We start from the raw sequence: 21,230 nt of genomic DNA, 5'->3' as shown, positions 1-21,230 counted from the left end.
CGGTGCCTTGTGTGGCGGTGCCCGCTCCTGCTCAGCCCCTGTGAGATCTGTGTCTTGCTGCCCAGCAGTGCGGCCCCAGCTCGCTGGGGAGTGTGGCTGGTGGGGCTTTTGGGGGTCCGTGTGTTGGGGGTCCGTGCTCAGATCCCATCTCCAGCGCAGGGCCCGTGTGGGTCCGTGCTCAGAGCCCGCTCCAGCGCAGGGCCCGTGTGGGTCCGTGCTCAGAGCCCGCTCCAGCGCAGGGCCCGTGTGGGTCCGTGCTCAGATCCCATCTCCAGCTTAGGGCCCGTGTGGGTCCGTGCTCAGAGCCCTCTCCAGCGCAGGGCCCGTGTGGGTCCGTGCTCAGAGCCCGCTCCAGCGCAGGGCCCGTGTGGGTCCGTGCTCAGAGCCCATCTCCAGCTTAGGGCCCGTGTGGGTCCGTGCTCAGAGCCCATCTCCAGCTCAGGGCCCGTGTGGGTCCGTGCTCAGAGCCCGCTCCAGCGCAGGGCCCGGGACGCGGCGGTGCCCGGCCCCGCTCCCGACCGGCCCGGCCCGGCCCCGCCGGCCCTGCCAGCTGTGCGCAACACCCGAGAAAACAGCCCTCGCTTCCGGCACGTGAAACTCGTAATTTGGCAACCCGGCTGAAGCAATAACCAGTCATGGAAAGGAAAATCTGATTGGCATCGGGGTCGGGGCCTGACGTCAGGCGGAGCAGGAAGCGGCGCTCGGAGCCTGCCGGAGCCGCTGGCAGCGCCCCGGACTCTGCCCGGCAGCGAGCCCGCCCGCTGGGCTGGCGCAGCCTGTGAGGGCCCCAGGGAAGAGGAAGCTCTGGGGAAAAGAGCAGAGGGCGGTGAGCGTCACTGCGGGTCCCCGGGCAGGCGCGCACCATGCGCGGCCGGCGCTGATGGCAGTGGGCACCCAGGGCTGTCCGGAGCGGCACCGCGGAGCCATGGCCCTGCAGCCGCCGCCCCTCGCCCTCAGGGCGGGCTCGGCCCCGGCGCTCTACATCCACAGCATGCCCGCCTGGGTGCTGGAGGACTTCTGCCAGAAGATGGACTGCTTGAGCGACTACGACTGGATGCGATTCGGTGAGGGGCACGGGGCCCGGGGGTGGCGGCGGGGCACGGGGGCAGCAGCGCCTTTGGGCCGGGGGCAGCCCCGGGGCACGGGGACAGCAGCGCCTTGGGGACGGGGGCAGCCCCGGGGCACACGGACAGCAGCGCTCCGGGCCGGGGGCAGCCCCGGGGCACCGGGACAGCAGCGCCTTGGGGACAGGCTGGAATGGAAGGACGCGAGGTTCGCGCTGTCCCCCCGCTGCCCAGCGCTCGGCAGAGCCCAGGTGTAAACAGGGAATTGCCGGGCTCCGCTCTGGTTTCGCTGTTCAAACACAGGTGGAATGCCAGACTCTGTGGTGCCGTGGTTTTTCCGGGATGCCCAGGCTCCTTCCCCTCACTCTCCGCAATCTTTCGCACTTCCTCGCCAGTCACACTCTATCTCCTGCCACTTCTCACTGCCTGTTTTCTCACATCTCCTCAGGTGTTCTATTTTTTTTTCCCTCCTTCTCTTTATGTATATTCCCTCATATTTTCTGCCTCTGTTTTTCTCGGCCCTGGCCGTATACGGTCAGTAAGTACAGAAAATTTAATCCCTGAGTTATTTACTCCTTTTTTCTGTATCCCAGTGCAAACAATTCTAAACTGAATCTTTTCTTAGTACCTGCCTTCCTTTATCTGACATTACTTCCCTAACTATGTGCTAAATAGGCTTTTAGCGCAGTTAAACTTCCTGATAGAAGTAGAGTAGGATTCATCTCCGCTACTTTCAGGTGCATAAAGCTGTGTTTCTGATGTGCTTCCAAAGCCAGCTGTGCTGACTCGGAGCTCCCAGCTCGGAGTCTCCGTCTCCACACGAACACCCCAGCCCCAGCCTTTTTCCTTCAGGAACAGCTGTGTTTAGGTGTGTGGGGTGGAGCTGGGGCAGCGTGAGGGGAGCTGGGTTTTGGATGGGTCAGGAATTGGAACACACTGTGTAGGGTCAGCTTTGGCACAGAATCTAAAAATAGCTGCATTTCCCTGATAGCTTTACCAGAGTGTAACTAGCACCAGGTGATTCAGTTATTGTTGGGCTCACCACAGCTCGGGATTTAGGAATGCAAGTGGGACTGCAGCCACTCCACTGATTGCTGTCACCTGTTTTGGGAGAATCACTCCAGGAATTTAATCTAACCTTACTTTGGTACAAAGTATTGAGAAGAATTACAGGGAAAATATGCTGAAAAGCGTGAGTGAGTCTTCTTTTCAACTGTTCCTGATATAATAAATTTTTTTCCAGAATAGTTGAAGGAATAAAAGGGATATCTTACTTTATGAACAGAAATTTCTTAATTTCCACGTAGGTAGTTTACTGTCATCCTTCCTTTTAAAGATATGGAAATGTAAAAGCAAACTGTGTCTCACACCTTAGCCTGCCCTGCTTGCATGTGCCTGTTTTTTCTAATATTTAAACAGAATATCCATTCTCTCCCACCAGCCTCTTACGTGATCACTGATCAAACAGAGCTACGGAAAATCAAGTGCATGGAGAAGACAGGGATCAGCATCACGAGGGAGCTCATGTGGTGGTGGGGAGTGAGGCTGGCCACAGTGCAGCAGCTCCTGGACCTGCTGCAAGGGCTGCAGCTTTACCGGGCGGCTCAGGTCATCCTGGACTGTGAGTACCCCCTTCCTCCCACGGCTCTGTGCTGCCCCTCACAGCACACAGACCCCTCCTGGCACATCTTCCTTGCTAGCTGAAGAAGCTTTTTGTTAGAAGTCACATCTCATGTCTCCACTGATTGTGATTTTCTGCTCACTCAAGTAGAATTGGTGGTGCGAGGGAAGAGGTGATACAGGTGCACTCACCCTTTGTGCTGGCCATCTTGGACCCTTCAGGAAGTGCCAGGAAGATGGGCTGTGGCCAGACGAGGGCTGGTGCTTGTATACATCAGACAGGGTTTCAGAACATGGGCTGCACAGAGGGGCCCTGCCCTTCAGGCCTGGTCCCGCAGCACCGGATCACATCCCGACAGCCAGCACACCGCAGCCCCTACCAGGATTGCTTCCAGTCCAAGAGCAGCTTCCAGCAGATAGCCCTGGAACAGACACAGTACAGACACAACCAATCACCATTCCTGCAGGGAAACACTCACCATCCCTCTGTGGGTCTGGTGTGCTCCCTGTCCTGTGTCAGCAGGGCGCTGCTTGCACAGTTTGCACCTGGTGTAGGTACAACAGGGCATTGCCTGCTTTCCCTTGTGCTTCTGTCAGTTCCTTTTTTTTTTCCTTAAACTTTTCTCTGTATCTGAATATGCTTACTCAGGTGATCCCTCTTGGGAAGATACAGAGGATATGTTGCTTGTTCTGTTGGGCACTTCAGAAAACTAAGCAGTCCTTACATCACCATAATTCAATTCATTCCTCCTTAAAGGAACCAGACACAGCACAAAGGGAGATTTTTTTTTGCTGGCAGATTACTTCCCAAAGAATTCTACCTCCCTGCAATAGTTCCTTGCACTCTCTAGTCCCACTTCTGAATGTCCTTAATTATGTTTTCTATGTCAGTTCTTTGTCATGCAGGAAGTTGCAAAAGTCATGAAAAACCCTGAAAAGTAGGCTGAATAAGGGAAGTGATGCTAAGCTCTGAGACTTCTAGGTTAAACCATGTGAGGAAAAAAACAGAACACAGGGACTCACCTGCAGAATGCAGGGAGTGTCAGTTTTGACCAGAGTCCTGCAGACTATTTGACAGCTAGTTTTAAAACCCTGTAAAATTTGGGATTTCATAACATTCTAACACAGTAACAAATATACCTGAGTTTTAATTTTCAGACCTGGTTTTGTTCACACCTGAATTCATTGAAGAAGACAGATAGAAACCTTAAACAGAACATGCCCATTTCTGCCATTACTGCCCTTCACGTGCTGCTGTTCTTCAGCCTCAGTGCCTGAATAGGCCACAGCTTGGCTTCTCACCCACAGTTTGCTGGCTCACGGGTCATACAAATAGCCCAGATTACACAAGAAGCACTGGGCTTCCTGCTTGTTCCATGTACTCCTAGTCTTTGTATAAATAAAAGAACACAAAGCTGTTGCCTGATTTCAGATGCAAACAGAGGCCTGGCGCATTTGATTCTGAGATCACCAGTTAAGATACAAAGCTGTTAGAAAAACAGGATAAGACCCACCATGTAATAATATTTGGGCTTATGGATTTTTCTGTGTAAAAATAAGACATTTTTTATTTTCAAGGAAACATTCAATGTATTGCTGGTAAAAGATGCCAGATGGAAGTTTAGAGCTACAACCAGGAAAATGTTATCAGGAAGCAGAAAGCTCTTATATCACCCCTAGTGCACACTGGGCATTTCCAGGCTCCTTTTCAACCTCAGTTTTAAGAGCATTTTAAGAGATCAGAATTCACCTGCTTTGGAGATGTTGACAACCTCATATATCACAGCATCTTGAACTTTTGTACTTTATTTCTTCCCATGCTAACTGTAGCCTAATCTCATCTGAATAATCCGCCCTCGGATAGTTAAGTTCCTGTACACTGTATCTTTGTACTTGTTTTAATCAGACTTCAAGCTGCTTTTTCAGGCCTGACCCTGAGGATTTTACAAGCTGTGTACAGCACAGGATCTGTTAGAACTGTAGTGATAATAATTCATCCTTTAAACTTTCCTTGTTTGAGTTGTGACCATTTTTTTGTTTTCCCTAGATTGTCTTTGGTTTGTTTCTTTCTGCTGTTAAGTAAAAGTATGAGTCTTTCTTACAAATAGTCCGGTATAATTTTCAGTAGAAGTTAATGTCTTGGCTATAGTCACAATTTAAATACTGTCTAAATTGCTTGAATGTGCATTTTAATGTTGATATTATTTTGAAGTCTGATGTCCTCACTAGGATTATTTTCTGATCACTGATTAGAGTCAGATTCTATTTCCCCTGGTTATCCTTATCTTCCATTTGCTCTGTTTTGAAGGGACATCAGCCTCTAACATCACCAGCCCTGGGAAAGAAGAGCCAGAGCCACCCAAACAGATCCTATCTGTACTTCCCACGGAAGGCAAAAGGAGAGAGAAAGAAAATGCCATAAATTTGTCACCATCCCCAGACTCCACACACCTGGGAGCAGTCCCAGCAGGCAGTAAGTACAGCACTGGACTCCAGATTTGCTCTGACATGAAATGACTGCATAGCCAAGGCTGCTGTGTGTTTGTGGTCAGGATAGTGCAATGAAGACACTCCCAGAAGATCTCCCAGATGGGCACAGCTGAGTGTTTGTTTTCGTAGCACTGCTGTCTGCTGTTTATTCCTACCTTTAACACACAACCTCCTGATTGTCCCTCCTTTAGCCCCCTTGGCTGTGTCTGTGCTCTGGGATCTCAGGATGGTTCCCAGGTCTCTGAATGCCTTGGTCCCATCCTGGCTCCATGCAAAGACTACAGCAGTGCATGCATGTCCTGCCCCATGTCCCTGTCTTCATGCACAGTAAATCTAGGTCAGCACAGAGCCGGGCAGGGGTCGACAGCCCCTCTGCTGAGAGAGGGAGGGAGAGAACCCCAGCACACACTGGGGAGGGCATCTGCAACAGCACAGACACAGGGACCTTCATGTCTCCATCCAGAGCTGGAGAGGGCTGCAAACATGGACCAGAAGGGAGCTCCCTGTCTTCACACAGAATTTCACAGTCTGACAGCTTGTCACAGATTATCCATGGTCAGCAAATTAAAAAAAAACTACCCCAGATCTTCATAATTCCTACACATTTGTAGTTAAATCACAGGTGGTGGTGTTGCAAAAATGTGTTTTCAATGCTGTTATCTCAGTTTCAGGTGCTGTTTCTGAAGGGGCCTTGTATTCCCTCCCTGCTCCACCACCTCCCCCAAGAGACCTTTTGAATTCCCTGCAGTCCAATCCTCCTGTCTTATCGAGTGTGAAGGTAAATCCCCTTAGTGCTCACTGACTATAACAAGGAAAATTGCCTTTATGACACTGTTTTCTTTCAGTTAAAGTTCATCCTTCCACTTGTACAAAAATGTTGATGTGGTGAAAACGTTGAGCTCGATTACAAAGGGTCTGCACTGAATACAGTACTAGTGCTTCAGTTCGATTGCATGTGGTTTACATCACGGGTTTTTGCCAGTGAAGGACCAGTGAGGGAAAAACTTGCAGTATTACTTCTGGTATAGCTCAGAAGGGATAGCATACCCACAAATAGCAGTTGAGTCTGAAGGACTCTCACATGCAGATTTTACAGAGGACTTACATTTCTGGTGTGATTGCAGGCCAGGACAGTAAATACCACTGATTAGTCAGAACCACATGCCTCTTTTCATTTCATTGTATACTTAAAATGTGGTTTCTGCTCAAAACTGGGCTAGTATTGAATTTAAGTCATGTTGCCCAAAGCCTTGTGTAGCTGACAACTGAAAATCTCCCAAGATAAAGGTTCCATCACCTCTTTGAGCCCTGTCCCAGTGCTAAACTATCACAGTGGGAAAAAAATCTCCTAATGTTCCTAATGATTTCAGCATGAAGTCTCCTGTTCTTTCCTCCCCACAGTTCTCTCATCTTTCATACAGTCCAACTAGATCTGTCCTGTCCCCAAAGTGTTTCCCAGATCTATGGGCACACCATAGTCCCATCATGGTTGTTCTTGGCCTGCTTTCTTTGGTTTATTTTGTCTGAGGCTTTAAATTCTTTCACAATAACATGGTCCAGGAGTACCAGCCAGGAGAGAATACTGACTCAGAGTGCAGTAGTTTCAGAGTTTCTTGAGAAGAAGTTGGTGCTTTGTTTCCTCAGGTTGGGTGCACATTAAAGTTGTGAAAGCTGCATGATTAGGCTCCAGTGGAACTGTAATTATAGCTGGTGTTAGGACTTACCACACTGGAAGCAATAAGTTATTGAGCAACTGATGCCAGATGCTTCAGAAGTAGATAGGAAGTTTCTACCAGAGGATAATTACATTATGAGGGACCCCACTTTCTCATCCAACTGTTTCTTAATATATAACCCAATTATAAATATTAATATCTTTTGTAAATCAGACTAACATCACTTCATGTAAATTTATAGACTTCTAAAGAAAGCGAAGTCTGTTTCCTGAGAAAGGTGGGAATGCAGATTGGTAACTGATTTCAAGTCAATTCTATGCAAAAGTTTTACATCATCCCAACACATCAGTAGAGGAATTACCTACACCCTAAGGAGTGATTGCATAGTACCTTTCACAGTTTCATTCAGCAATCACAGTGATTGCTTAAAACATGGGAAGGAAAATGGTGACACTGAAAGAAGGAAAAAGCATATGGATTATCATGAGATAAACTTGTTTCTTCCACAAATGTGTAGCCTTGCAGCTCTTCCACTCCTCGGCAGGAGACGATGGCTGATCTGCCCAGCGGGAGCCTCCTGTGGACCCAGAGGGAAATCGCCAACGCCACAAACAGTTTCAGTGATGAGAACAGGATCTGTGAAGGCACTTTTGCAGACATCTACAAAGGTCAGAGGAACAACATGGTGTTTGTCATCAAACGACTCAAGGAGGCAAGTACTGCATCTTTTTCTAGAAGAGGGTGTGTTATTAGCATGACTTGCCCATTAGCAGTTGTTGTTTAATATTGTGTGGGGAAGGAACCAGAACAGCTACGCAAGAGGAGAGCTAAAAATGAAGTTATGTAGATAATTAAATCTAAATTCAGAAACTACATGTGGTGGATACTTTACTCATGTGAGTAATTCCATTTACTCCATACATAGGAGTATAATTATAGCTGCCTGCATTGATGATTGGATCAGGGGTGTCTTTACACTCGTTTTTGTTCTAATTCCCAGTTAATTGTGGCCTTTGACTCAATGTTGCCATCAGTGGTACTTGCCTGTCTCCTGCACTAGCTTGTCATCTAGATCTGTATAAATGCAAAGTCCCAGTAGTTAGTAATGACATTCTCTTGCATGTTTTCATGTTTCAGCTGGAATGCACAAGCCCAAATTCCACCCAGAGGTTCTTTCATACAGAAGTGCAGATTTGCTTTCGGTGAGTGGTTGGCTTTCAGAGGCAGTGATGCATGTCCTGCTCGTGCTCTGCTGCTGAGTGTTACACCAACACTGCATCTGTTCTAGGCACCGTTCTGGGCTGGGGACAAAGGGTCGTGTGCTGCCAGTGCAGGAGCCCTGGGCAAGCAGCACAGTCCTGTGGCTACTGCTGGTTCTGGCTGAGCTGGCACAGCCACTCTGCAGCCTTGGGATGGGGAAGTGCCCACCTTGTACCCCTTGCTCAGTCAGCCTCCTGCCCCAGACTGTGTTGTGCCTCCAGCTGTGCTTCCAGCTGCAGCACACCATTCCAGTTGCCTTGAATTTAGGAACTGAGTCCAGCTCAGGAATGTATTTTTCTGTGTTGCTCTTATATAATTTGCAAATCACTGTTGATCTGTGCCTGCAGGTGTTGTCACATAAACATTCTGCAGCTGCTGGGGTTCTCGGTGGAAACTGGATCGCACTGTCTGATATATCCGTACTTGCCCAATGGCTCCTTGCAAAACAAGCTTCAGTGCCACGTAAGCAACAATCTGGGTCTGACACCTACTAGTGATTGCAAGTCCTCTCCTGGAATTCAGGGAAACACAATTGCAGCTCTTTGATTTCTGAGAAACAGCTATAATAAAAGGTGCCTTGGTTGCAAGCACCAGCAAGGCAGCAGCTCTTCTGGAGCTTGACTGGGACTCAGCTAAGCCTTTGGTTTTCTAAACTACCAATATCTTACAGTGTTTTATTCCATTAATTACCATTTTTTTCTGCCTTTCTTTGCAGGATGATTCTGCTCCACTGACCTGGGAGATGCGAATGAGCATTTCTATAGGAGTTATCAGAGCAGTGGAGTATTTGCATAATTTTGGAGTTCTTCATGGGAATATCAAGAGGTGAGGACTTTGGCATATCAGCCCTTCCTTGGTAACCTGGTAATTCAAGGATTTCTTTAACAGTCATGGCTAAAGTTTATACAATTTGGAAATCCATTTGCAGTATTTTCTGCTAACTCTTGTTCTGTAGGGCCTTTACCCTTTTTATTTAACCTCTCTTTCCTAAATGAGGAAAGTAAATTCTTTTGAAGTAATTTTTGGATGCTTGTTTTCCCCTTTCTTGCTCTCCAGCGTCCTTAAGCCTTACAGTTATATGCAGGAGGCCAAATGCTGGACACTTTCAGTGCTTGAGTTTAAAAGTATAAAACTAATTCTTGGCTCAAGATAAAGCAATGATTTGACCAATATTGTTATTTTTCTGTCATTATCGCAGCTCAAATGTCTTGTTAGATGAAAACTTTACACCAAAGCTTGGGCATTCTGGCCTGCGTTTGCATTCTTCTGATAAAAAATCAGAATATGCTGTGATGAAAACCAAAGTCCTACAAGCTTCTCTTACTTACCTGCCAGAAGATTTCGTCAGACATGGGCAGTTAACAGAAAAAGTGGATATATTCAGCTGTGGTGTGGTACGTTGCCTTTTTTCCATGCTCTGTTGCATTTTTTGATGCTTCTAGACAAGAAATTGAATGTAAGAGCAAGTACCTCATATGGTTGTTTTGCTGGCAATTTCCTATCATAGTTGCTGGCTCTATAATGTGTTGCAATCCTGTTTTTAATTGTTCACACTCCAAATATATATAATTTGTGGCAAAATTAAGTGAATCTTACAAATGAGAAACAAAAGTGTTTCTTACTGTAAATAAAATATTGCTGCTGATGGCTTAAAACAAATTAGATGCTCAAAATTCTTGCAGACTTACCACATGAACTGCTACAAATATTACCTGTTCATTTGTAATTTCAGCTAAAATAATTGATAGTCTATGATGTCACCCATCTCCAGGTGTTTCCATTTAAGTAGGAAGTTTCTACTAAGTAGGAAGCTACTCTGTTCAGTGTGATTTCTTATCTACATTTAGCTTTACTTGCTTCTTATTCTTTGTTTCAGCAGTATTTATTGAACTATAAAATCTGGGCTTGGCTCTGGAGGTAGATCTAATGTTTCATAAATGCCCTGAGCTGGCATTGCTAAAATATGAAAGTAAAAATATAATACCAGAATGCATGGAAAGTTCAATATTTCTTTAGTTAGAAACTTATTTTTAAAATTTGCTCATTATGAACAAATAATTCTATCTTTCTTACCTTTTTCATTTCATCTAGGTCTTAGCAGAGATACTGACTGGGATTAAGGCACTGGATGAAGACAGACACCCAATTTACCTGGTAAGAAAAAGCAGCAGTAATGAGCACCAATACAAATAAATAATTTTAATTTTATTTAAATGCAATTTGATATTTGCTGTCTGCTCTACATAGCCTGCATGTACAGGGAAGTTTAGGAGCCATATCCTGGTTCCATTTACATCAGTAGCCTGCCTGCCATTAGAACAGAATCAAAACAGATTTTCTCATTTCACATACCTGCTCAAGAGTGCTGGCCTGCATTGCATTAGGAGAGACTCCAAAATAAATAAATATCTAAGAGACAAGGCTTTGTGCTGAAATGCTGCTGGGTATTTTCTGTGTGCCAGGAGGATGTGGTATGAGCCACAGTGAGTGGGGAAACCTGGGTAGGCAGGAGCTGCAGAAGCTCATTATCATGTTTATCAGGCCGTGGAACTGATATCCCTGCCAGATTCCCAAGCTGAACTGCTCTCACAAGCCATCAGAACAGTACTAGGAGCACTAGTGACAAATACACAGCAATACTGATTCTCAGAGATTCATACAAAAATAAATGCTTGTGTTCATTTTGCCTTCGCTAATGCATCTCCTTCCTTTGAACAGAAAGATATAATTGCTGATGAAATCCAAGCAGCAAAAGAAAGCTCACACTCCAAAGTTAAAAATTTGGAAAAGCTGGCTGCCAAGGAAATCTGCTGCAAATACCTAGACAAAAAAGCAGGGCACTTGCTGGAAGAGGTGGCTGTTGATTTTGCAACAGCCATCTGCCTTTGCCTGAAAAAGAAGAATTCGAACATAGCAGAGGTAATATTTTAAATACATAGCCAAGATTTAAGTCTTCTTGTCATCAGGGTGTAAAGCTACAACATTCATGTTTTGCTTATTTTTGTGAGTGTTAATATAGGAAAATATGTGTAAGCAGGGATACAGGAATTACTATGCATTCACAGATTTGGTTGTTAAAAACAGGTACTTGAAATTATGGAAATGGCTGAAAATAAATTGAAAGAGCATTACATCTCTGGAAGCAGCACTTGTGGATTCTCCATGAACACTCCAGAAGAAACTGACGATGAGACAGCCAGTCTGAGTGTGGATGTGCCCTCTGCAGTGGGCAATAAAGAGGAGAGCACCCTGGCAGCAATCCTGAGCAGTGGCAGCCCCTGTGTGCCTCCCGTGGCAGCTGGGGCTCCCGACACCTATGGCATCTACATGTCACGGATCCCCTGTGAATCAGATGAGTCCGGCAGTTTCACATGGAATCCTCCAGAAAAGCCCACAGAGGAGTTAGGGAGCCACAGCTGTACCAGTGCAGAGAAAGTGGCAGCCTGTGATGGCAGGATGAAGCAGGGAACGCCTGCCCTCGAGCTGCAGGAGAGAAGCCTGGTGTGCTCCAGAGGTGAGGGCATCCTGGAGGCAGCAGTGGCTGCAGAGGATACCTGTCCTCAGGAGAACACAGACCTGGACTCCGAGAGTGCTCCACAAGGTAAAAGTGCCCTCATCTTGCAGGACTAGGGACAAACTACTCTATTCTCCAGAACTGCTCAGCTTCCTCTTCCTACTTTTAAACACATATCAGTAAATCTTTTCTCTTTGGTTATGAATATACTAATAAATCTACAAAACACTTAGCAGTTTTCTATCAGATTTTTTTCCTAAGCCATTTTTGTTGCTTGCTTTCTTGCTTGCTTTTTCTTATATAAAAAATTATCATCTATTCCTTAGGCAGTCGATGTGTATTTTTCCTCAGTGTTTTGGCTTTTTTGTTTTTCAGCCATAGCCAGAGAGACATCTTGGAAAATACAGATAAATGATCAAAAAAAGAAGCTCATGGAAAATATTTTGCTGTATGAAGAAGACAAATTAAACAGTTCTGAACTTTTTGAATCATAAATTGGATGGATTTATTAGCAGTGGCCAGCTCAGAAGAAGAACTAAGGACTGTCCCTCATTATAAAGATGGTAAAAGAGTACCTTGCACGTAAGATTAGGTAGCAGATTTGGATCAGGAACATTAGCCCTGGTTGAAGGAATCAAGAAGTACCACATGGAGAAGCACCAGAAAATACCTGTTGTGTAGCAGATTAAAGCACAGTCCCACTCTGTACACAGAAATGCCTTCTGCCTTTTCATCTGCAATGTGAAAAGGAATGGTGGACACAAGTGCCAAAATAATTCATGATTCATCTGCAGTGTGTTTCAGGAAACGTCTGTTGCTGTCACTAACCACAGTCCCAGGATTACAGAGCAAACACTGACCAGTGGCCAGGCAGCAATACCCTGTACTGTTTTCCCACTGTGTGCAGCACACAGGAATCCTCAGTCCTTGCAGAGGTTTTCCAGTGACTCTCTCCTATTCCATATAATCTTATCCATATTCTCAAAACCACTGCATTACCAGAGAGGGGATTTTCATGCAAGTTCTCAGAATGTTGTACATGGCTTCATCTTGGTTTGAACTCACTGACCACAGGTGTAAGTAAATAACTTCAGCCACTTTCCTCCACCCTGAGCTTCTCTCCCATGTACATGTGACACCACGTAAGTCCAACCTTTCAGTTCACTGTTGGGAGCTCTAAGACATATTTAATACTTCATAGGAGTATTTTTGGGAATTATTTTTTACTAAGTGCCCTTTACATGGTAATGTTTCTCACTGTGTTTCACATTGTAACTGTTGTATATTTTTGATTAGGGAAAATAATTTAAAATAGCTTTGATTTTTTTTTTTAATAGGACAATTGAAACATAATTTGTTGTATTTATTTTGGCAATGGGTCAAATATAAGCTAATAAGGGGAGTTGTTGATGGTCCCACACTCACCAGGCATTCTCAGAGGAATCCTTGTGGGTGTCCCTTGGTTCATCCAGCAGTAGAGCCTTCGTCTCAGGCCCAGGGATCACATGCAAAAGGAAAAATAGAAACTTGTATGCTGGTGTATTTATGATCAAGTAAAGCCCCCTTAAGAAAGTCTCACTTCGGGTTTTTTTATATTTATTATTTGTACTATTGCTAGCATATTCCAGTTATGTGCAGTCTAGGGAAAAACAGGTTTATTGTCAGAGAATTATCGAGTATGTAGCTCACCTTACAGACAGGTGAGCTGCCTCCTGAGAAAAGGGAACAGGTCCTGATGTGCAGAAATGGCTGCAATTCACAGTGCAGTTCAGGGAACAAAATTAAAATTAATTATTTGCAATTCTTTTCCGTGGAATTGTGTACTAGTATATATTCCTAGCTTTACACAAAGGTCTCACACCTTCTATTTTTGTACAATACCTAGTTAATTGTATGTATTATTATGAGCAAGTTATTCTCACACTAAAAACTGGTAAAATTCCTTAATTATAAGTGCCTTGGATACTGTCTTTGTATTTACCAGTGTCAGGGTTTTTTTGTTTTACCAGAATCAAACCAAGATAAGATTAGTACTGACATGAAACCCTGTATACTCAGATTGGTCAATAACTGCTTAATTCTACAGGATATTTAATCGAGGTAATTTTATGGCACAGAAAATGTAATATTCATTGTTTTTCCACTGGTATATTTTGGGATACCCGTGGTAAAAATCCTCATGTCTTCTCCAGAAAGGAATGCACATGGATACACTGCAGAGCTGAATGGGAAACTCGAGAGTTTTAAACTGAGAAATGTAGTTTGTGTGCAGTTCTGTTTCACGAAAGTACTTTAGAGATTTTGTTCTCCTGTAGTCACCAAATGGAATTGTTATTCTTTGCCTTGTACCCTGACAGTTTTAAAATATTCTGAGGTGATTTAGGTAGTCTTACAGAGTTACCTAAATATTTAGCATAACATACATAAGACACTGGCTGGTCTTACATTAACACTGTTAAGTAACTTGGCAGTTCAGAAGCCAGTTTATGCATTACCATTTACTAATAGCTTTGTGAATAAAAAACCTGAAAAATTTATTTTTTCTAGTCTGCTTTTTCATGATTCATGGCCCATAAAATGTATCTCATTCCACCCTATTTGGGCAAAAGCAGTAATTATTAGTACAGACATGTTTATTCAGTCTTAATTTACTGTCAAATAGCTGATTTTTTTCCTTTGTGATGGCTCTAGAGAGAAATTTCACCGTGAAATGAAATCGGAAGATCGGGGCGGTCCGGGCTGAGGGGAGCGGGCCCTTCCCGCCCTTCCCGGCACAGCCAATCAGCGCCGCCGCCGCCGCCCCGCCGGCCAATCAGCGCCAGGGGCGCGCGCGGGGCGGGGCTGCGCCTGAGGGGGGCGGCACGGGCAGAACTCTGATAAACTGAAATAAACTGTAATAAACACTGCCGCTTTTCAGCGCTTCTCATAAAACACCGGCTAACGTCGCTTTTAAAACTAACTTCAAAGTGTGCAAATGGGTTCACATCCTTCTTTCTTCCTTCCTTTATGACGAGTAAAGTTGTTGTAAGAGCAGAAAAGGGAAGCTGGCATTGCTTACGTTCTCCCTGGGAATTGCCAAGGAAAAGAAATGGGTTTGTAAAGCCTTGTCCCGTGACGTACCATTACATTAAAAAAAACCAACAAAAAACCCAAACTCTTGCAAAGCTAATTATATGGATGGGAAGATGTGACTGTGGCCTGGCTGAAGACAGACTGCAGACTCCATTGAAAAGGCAGTCCTGTGAAAAGATTATTTAATACCGCACACCACGTTTTAACCAATAGGATTTTATTCTGTTGGTATCTCAACAAAAAAAAATCCAAACAACTGAGGTACAGTACAGAAGTGTGACTAAAAAAAAATAAATCTTCAAACCATGGTTTGATGTATTGGTGTTGGTTAAATAACCCAGTTTGAGATTATTGTAAAGCAGAAGACATATGCATTCCACTACTCCTTTTCATCTGGAAGAAAACGAGGAGACTTTCACCTGTCCAAGCACATTATTTTCAGAAAGACACAAGTATAACATCACTGTTACCAGCAGAGCTAGCTAGCACACTACCAGCTAACCTGAGAACTCCACCAGCACTTTCCCTCACTTGAAAAAAAGTTTGGTCTTTGAGGGCACAGAGTATTTGTCCTCCTTGAATGAAGGAGTTCACACCTCATTGTTTTGACAGCTTCCCCCTGTTCTGTTCCAAGTGTGTGAACTCTGAGCACAGCACATCCAATCAAATTTGACCCTAAACCAAAAAAGCAGGGAATAATTCCTACAGCATCAAGGAGTAGTATCAGGCACAGTACTTGGCTATACTGTTTAAATTTAAGGGAATGTCAATTAAGGCTGATTATCAACATATTTGTAGCGTCTCAGTAATAGAGTGCTCATAAAATTGGATAATTGTTTCCCATGTTCATGTCCAGTTTAGATAAAATCAGTTCTCATCCAGCTAAAGACACATAGCAAATCAGGGACAGTGATCACTTGTTGAGCTGGAGTATTCCACTGTGCATCACTGCTCGTTCTGCTGCCCTTCTGTCACAGCAGACACCCCTCCTTGGCCCTTGTTCACGTCGCTGATACACGCCCACAGTCCGTCCACCGACTCCTTCCACAGCGTCACCTCAAAAACAGAGCAGGAACAGCTTTCAGCTTTAAGCACACCCTGTTTCCCCTTTTCTTGTAGCTACCACACCATGGGTTTGGTGATAGCCTACAGTCATATGAGAAGAGTATGTGAATTGTCAGTACCCCACAAAATCAAGTTCAGCCTGCATTTCCACCCTCCCATAAGGATTCAGAATGCAGTGCAAGTAGTTTTCCAAAGGTTAGGGTCTTCCTGCCCTGTTGATTAATCAGAATAAAAAATGTCCCCATCACAGCAAAGGAGACTCTACGACAGCCTTGTGTTAAACATGCAACAGTCTCATCTCAGCATCTCTGGAAAGAGCCCACAGGGATCAAAGCCAAGGCAGCAGTACTCACTTTGTTGTCTCCTCCAGACACTGCAAGGATGTTGGCAGTGATGGACCAGCTCACGTGCCAGACAACATCATTGAACTTGTGCAGCAGCTTTGGCGACCAGGAGTTTCCAGAGGCATCATCACACGTCCAGATAAACACTCTGCCATCCTGTAACAGCACAGAGACCAACCTGGCTGGGCACAAGGAACATAACCCTGATCTGCCCTTGGAGCTACACCTCCAAATCACAGCTCAGTCACCACCCCTTGATGTGTCCGCACAGATTTGTGCTCAGCACAGCAAGGGGGCTGTTTCCTTGCTGTGCATAAAGGTAAGGCAGGAGAACAGCTCTGATAAGAAAAACTACCAACAAACAGTAACTTGAAAAAAACAGAAAAGAGCCCCCAAAATACACATCTATCAGCTAAAATACTTCCCTAGAATGAGATTTTGTTTTCCAGTTACATGGCAGGAGCTCACTAGGTAGTCTTATTGGAATTAAAAAAAAAAAAAGTCCCAAAAAAGCATTTGATTGGCAGCAAGAACACAATAGTCAATATGAAGGCTGAGGACATCAGAGCTAATTAAGTATGCCAGTTATTAGAAAACAGTACTTGTAGAAGGAAGTTCAGTAAATTTGATCCCAAAACACTAAAATATGACATTAGGAAGATCTTCCTCCTAGTGAGGCCATTCTGTCCATAATTTTCAAAACAGAAGCCAGTCTTTGGTACAGAGGCGCACACACACATAAACCTTTGTCCAGAAATGCTTCTACTGAGCTTCTGAGCTAGGGAGGAACAGGAATCAAAGGCTCTTATGCAGAGACCCAGATACAGCAAAGCATTGCCAAGAGGACCTGTTAGAGCAGCTCTATTCCTACAATTCCTTTACCAGAGAAAGGGGAAGGAAGCACATGGAAGAGAGCTCACCAAGTGCCTCTGTCGCTCCACACAAAGCTCACCTGTGAGCAGCTGGCAATGGTGCTGGTTGGCAAACCTATGGATGGAGCCCAGGCCACGTCTCGTACCCAGTCACTGTGAGCCTCCAGCTTCTGCTCTTCTTTCCACTGACCTTCTTCTTCCCTGAAAACACAACTACATAGTCAGAAAGGCAGCAGCAGCATCCTTCATCCTGCTCAGGAAAGCTTTTGACTGTACCATTCAGACTCCTTGTTCATCAATACAATACAATGCACAAGTGTTCCCCACTTCTCCAAAAACCCCAATGGATTGAACTGACAAAATCCCTTCCAGGGGACAGAAAGCAGCACAGACAAAGAGGTTCTGACTTTCAGTTACTGTCAGAAATCTGCTATTACCAAAGTGGTAACCACAGACCATTAGAAACCCACCCTTAGAGACAGTATCACACAGGGCTGGCACAAGCTGAAAGAATCACAGGAGATACTGTGCATCACTAAGTTTCCATTTTTAAAACACTTCTCTAAAACAGTAATTCAAAGATGATACAACAGAGATGCTAAAAATATTACTCGAGATACTAACAGGGACACTCAAAGCCTAAAGTGTCAAGGGTTACTCTGGCAACAGGGCACTTACTTCCAGATCTTGACCAGGTTGTCACAGCCACCAGATGCAAATCTTTTGATGTAGTTTGGCTTTTGACCAGAGGGTTGTTCTATAAGGCTCCCTGGTACAACAGCAGGAGCCCAGCTTACTGCATTACATCCAATCTAGTTAATGAAAAATACCACTGTTAGAAGTTGCTTACTTTAATTAACTAAATAAATAGATAAAGGCTGCTGAGGGGGCGAAGAACATGTAGCATGCTCTCTGCTGAGAGTGGGGAATAAGCCCATCTCAGAAAAAGTGAAGTCTTGCACAATGCTGGTTGAATAAGAAATCCAGATGCAGTTTAGCCTCACTAAGGCACTTACTCAGAAAACCTGAGGTAGCTAAGGGCATTAACACACAAAATAGTTCATCTTGGATATGTAAACAGGGGAGACAGAGACAGAAACTGCAAAGACAAAAGGCACACAGAGTCGGTAAGATTTAGAACCACTGGAGTAGAAGAAACCTTTGGTACAAATTTCCTTCTACTGGGAGCCACTGCCATTAGCTTACTACGTTCTGCTTAAACAAAAATCTCCACAATTTTGGGAAAAACAGGAGTCCCACAGTTTTTCCAGATGGTGCAGGTATTCTCAGGACCAAGGCCATTTCTTAGCAGGCAACTTTCAGCACTGTGTGTAACAATAATGCCCAATAAACAGGCATTGCCAGTGCTGTTTAGTAAACTTCATTTCCACTTCATTTGAGTGACTAAGAAGTACACCTGCCTACTCTGGATGAACTTAAACTATTCTTGGTTCTGGATGTTTCACATCATTTCACTGCATTTCAGTATTTATCTAGTCAAGTCTCTGAGGCATCTCCTCAGTGTTATCTGCAGCTCTGGGAATTCGGGGCTGCTCCAAAGGACCAGACTCACCGTGTGTGCATTGCTGATCTTTTTGACTTCCCACTGCCCATCACCCGTGTAGCTCAACAAGGAAATGGCCCCGTCAGAGCTCCCACAGGCCAGGATCAGTCCATAGTCGTGTGGTGCCCAGCAGACAGAATTCACTGGGAAGGGTGAGACAGACCAGATTACAGCACAGGAACTACCTAAAACTGACTGACTAATTCACTAGCTGGTATCAGAGGCACAGTCACCAAAAGCAAGTGGCTTGAAAGCTGGGAATAAGTCAAATTCCAGCAAAAGCCAGCCTATTAGCATTGTTTACTCCGTAACAGATCTGCCTTGGGAGGATAAATCATCTGAATGCCACAGTTTCCATTTTAAAACAAAACACAGCATGATAAATGCAGTTTTTGTTACTGGAAACAGACAGTGTTTTCCTCAAGAATTCAGTACCCTGCCATCTTTACTTGAAAGCCAACTTATCTGTATAACATCACCTACAGAGGTATGCATCAGTAGTGGGTTATCTAGCAACAGGACCTCAGGGAAATGTCCTGCTAGTGCTAAACAGATTTACTCTCTTCAGTTTTTATCCTTTCATTTTTGACAGAGACTTTCTTCCTTAACACTAACAGATTTATTACAGTCTTACCCAAATCCCTTCATCTCTCCAGTCTCCCTTCCCAGCTCCATACTCCAGCCCTCCATACCTGAAGAATCATGTCCCGTGTACTCGTAGGTCTTTTCCCAAGTGCCATTTTCTTCCTTCCAGATAATAACCTTCCTATCATAGGAACAGGAAGCCAAGATATTCCCATACATAGGATGTGCCCAGGCAACCTGCCACACGGGACCTTCGTGCCTGCAAGAAACAACACCATTTGGAAAAGCTGAGAGAAACCCCTTCCAGCTGCAGCTGCCTCCCAGACCACTGCTGGGAATTGCTGTTCTGGGAGGGATTAGAGCTCTGACATGAGGAATGGGTAATGCTGTGATGGCAATGTTAGTGCCCTGACACAGGGTTCTCACTGTCACAGAAAACAATTCCAACTTGTATCAGTACATTTTACTCCTTGAAAATCACAGGTGCAAAGTATTAAATGAATGACTAAGCCCCACTGTGTTCCCCACTGGGGCTCTGTCCCCGCCCCAGCTCTGAGTTGCTCAGCACAGTCTTGGAGGAGTTCACCCCGGAATTCAACCTGCACTTTGTGCTGCCTAAGGGCAAAAGGACAAAGCATCAAGAATTTTCCCTGATCAACCTCTCCCATTGTGACATCTCACCCCCTCAGGTCTGCAATGAGGATCTGCCCCCCGTTGCGGACATCGAAGATCTTCACGGATCGGTCTGAGGAGCAGGTGGCCAGGCGCGTGCCGTAGTAATCCATCTGTGCATCGTGCTGCAGGGAGAGCAGGGAGAGCTGTGCTCAGCACGGCACCTCAGCCTGCTGACAGACCCCTCTGCAGCACAGCCGGGCCAAGAGAACGCTTCTAAACAATCCACACATGCCACACAAGCATTTGTTTCACGAGCGTTTTCATGACAGGGAATTCAGGCTGCTGACTACACAGCAGTAACCAGTTATGTATTTCTGTTTCTTTTATTTCTTAAAGGTGGGTGTACAAAAACTGCTCTTAATTACGTTTGAAATTTCACCACCACCGAACCACAGATTCTTAAGGCTGGAAAAAACCTCCAAGGTCACTGACTACAACCTTTGACCGCTAACTTGTCACTAGACCAGAGCCCTGAGAACTGCATCCAGTCATTTCCTGAACACTTTCAGGGATGGTGACTACACCACCTCCCTGGGCAGCCCTTTCCAATTACTGACAGCCTTTTCTGTGAAGAAATTCTTCCTCAAGAACTAGGCACACCCAGCTGGGTTCCTTCCTTCAACAAATTACCTTGAAATCTTTCTTCCTACCCACACTAATACATCTACTCCCAGAAACATCCGCATAGAGAAAAGCCATTTTTATCAGCCGAAGTTCTGTACCAGCAAATATACACGTTTCTATTATTTCACACAAACGGGCAGAAACAAGATTTTAAATTTAATTCCTCCGAGCCAAGGTTTCCTCTCCACACAGTACAAAATGGCAAGACCAGGATTTCAGACAGCATTCTGCATCCAACACCCCACGAGTGTGCTGTTACACGGGCACATCCATGCCGCCCTCCGTGCCCACAGAGAGCCCCAGAGCAGCTCTGTCACAGCAGCGACCCGGCACTTACGATCATGTCCTCGTGGGACGTGTCCACGGTGTTAATGACCGAGACCTGCGGGAGAAGGAACAGAACGAGCTCAGCGCACCAAGGCGGCCCCTGGAGCCGCAGTCCATCCCGCCCGCCCAGCCGGGGCAGCACCTGGGCCCGGTGCCCGCTGCCCCGTGTGCCGTGCTCCGGGCTGCCCGGGCCGCCACAGAAGCTGCGCTCAGGCCCCGCACCGGGCCGCCGCCGGTTCCCCACCCCGCTCCCTCCCGCCCCGGCCCCCCCGCCGGTGCCGGGCCCGTCCCCGCCTCACCATGGCGGCGGCGGCCCCGCGGAGCTCCGGCCCGGCCTCTGCCCGCGCTCAGACGTGGCACGCCGGTCCCGCGCACAACCGGCCCCGCCGCGCCCCGCCCGCCTGCGACGACGTTCCGCTCGTGCCGGGTTCCGGGGGCGGCCGCTGCCGGCGCTGGGCAGGGAGAGGGCGAGGGGCGG

General features: G+C 45.8%; 2 protein-coding genes across 2 annotated transcripts; one reads left to right on the top strand and one right to left on the bottom strand.

The window, feature by feature from the left end:
• The first annotated feature begins 555 nt into the window (after positions 1-555).
• IRAK2 (interleukin 1 receptor associated kinase 2) lies at positions 556-14,161 on the top strand. The gene is made up of 13 exons (XM_033071946.2): positions 556-1,064; positions 2,506-2,685; positions 4,993-5,157; positions 5,840-5,952; positions 7,368-7,562; positions 7,988-8,052; positions 8,458-8,572; positions 8,826-8,935; positions 9,309-9,504; positions 10,202-10,264; positions 10,829-11,029; positions 11,195-11,711; positions 12,000-14,161. Exons 1-13 carry the CDS (start codon positions 881-883, stop codon positions 12,116-12,118), a joined length of 2,223 nt encoding a protein of 740 aa, XP_032927837.1. The 5' UTR covers positions 556-880; the 3' UTR covers positions 12,119-14,161.
• Positions 14,162-14,893: 732 nt separating this feature from the next.
• SEC13 (SEC13 homolog, nuclear pore and COPII coat complex component) lies at positions 14,894-21,135 on the bottom strand. The gene is made up of 9 exons (XM_033071399.2): positions 21,052-21,135; positions 20,763-20,807; positions 19,808-19,923; positions 19,234-19,385; positions 18,551-18,684; positions 17,656-17,789; positions 17,058-17,178; positions 16,115-16,261; positions 14,894-15,752 (listed from the first exon to the last, which is right to left on the bottom strand). Exons 1-9 carry the CDS (start codon positions 21,052-21,054, stop codon positions 15,642-15,644), a joined length of 963 nt encoding a protein of 320 aa, XP_032927290.1. The 5' UTR covers positions 21,055-21,135; the 3' UTR covers positions 14,894-15,641.
• Positions 21,136-21,230: the final 95 nt, after the last annotated feature.

The sequence above is a fragment of the Catharus ustulatus genome, chromosome 13 (genome assembly GCF_009819885.2).
Source record: "Catharus ustulatus isolate bCatUst1 chromosome 13, bCatUst1.pri.v2, whole genome shotgun sequence".
NCBI classification, from domain to species: domain Eukaryota; kingdom Metazoa; phylum Chordata; class Aves; order Passeriformes; family Turdidae; genus Catharus; species Catharus ustulatus.
The sequence above is the reverse complement of the archived record's forward strand: the minus strand, read 5'-3'. Positions and strand labels throughout refer to the sequence as shown.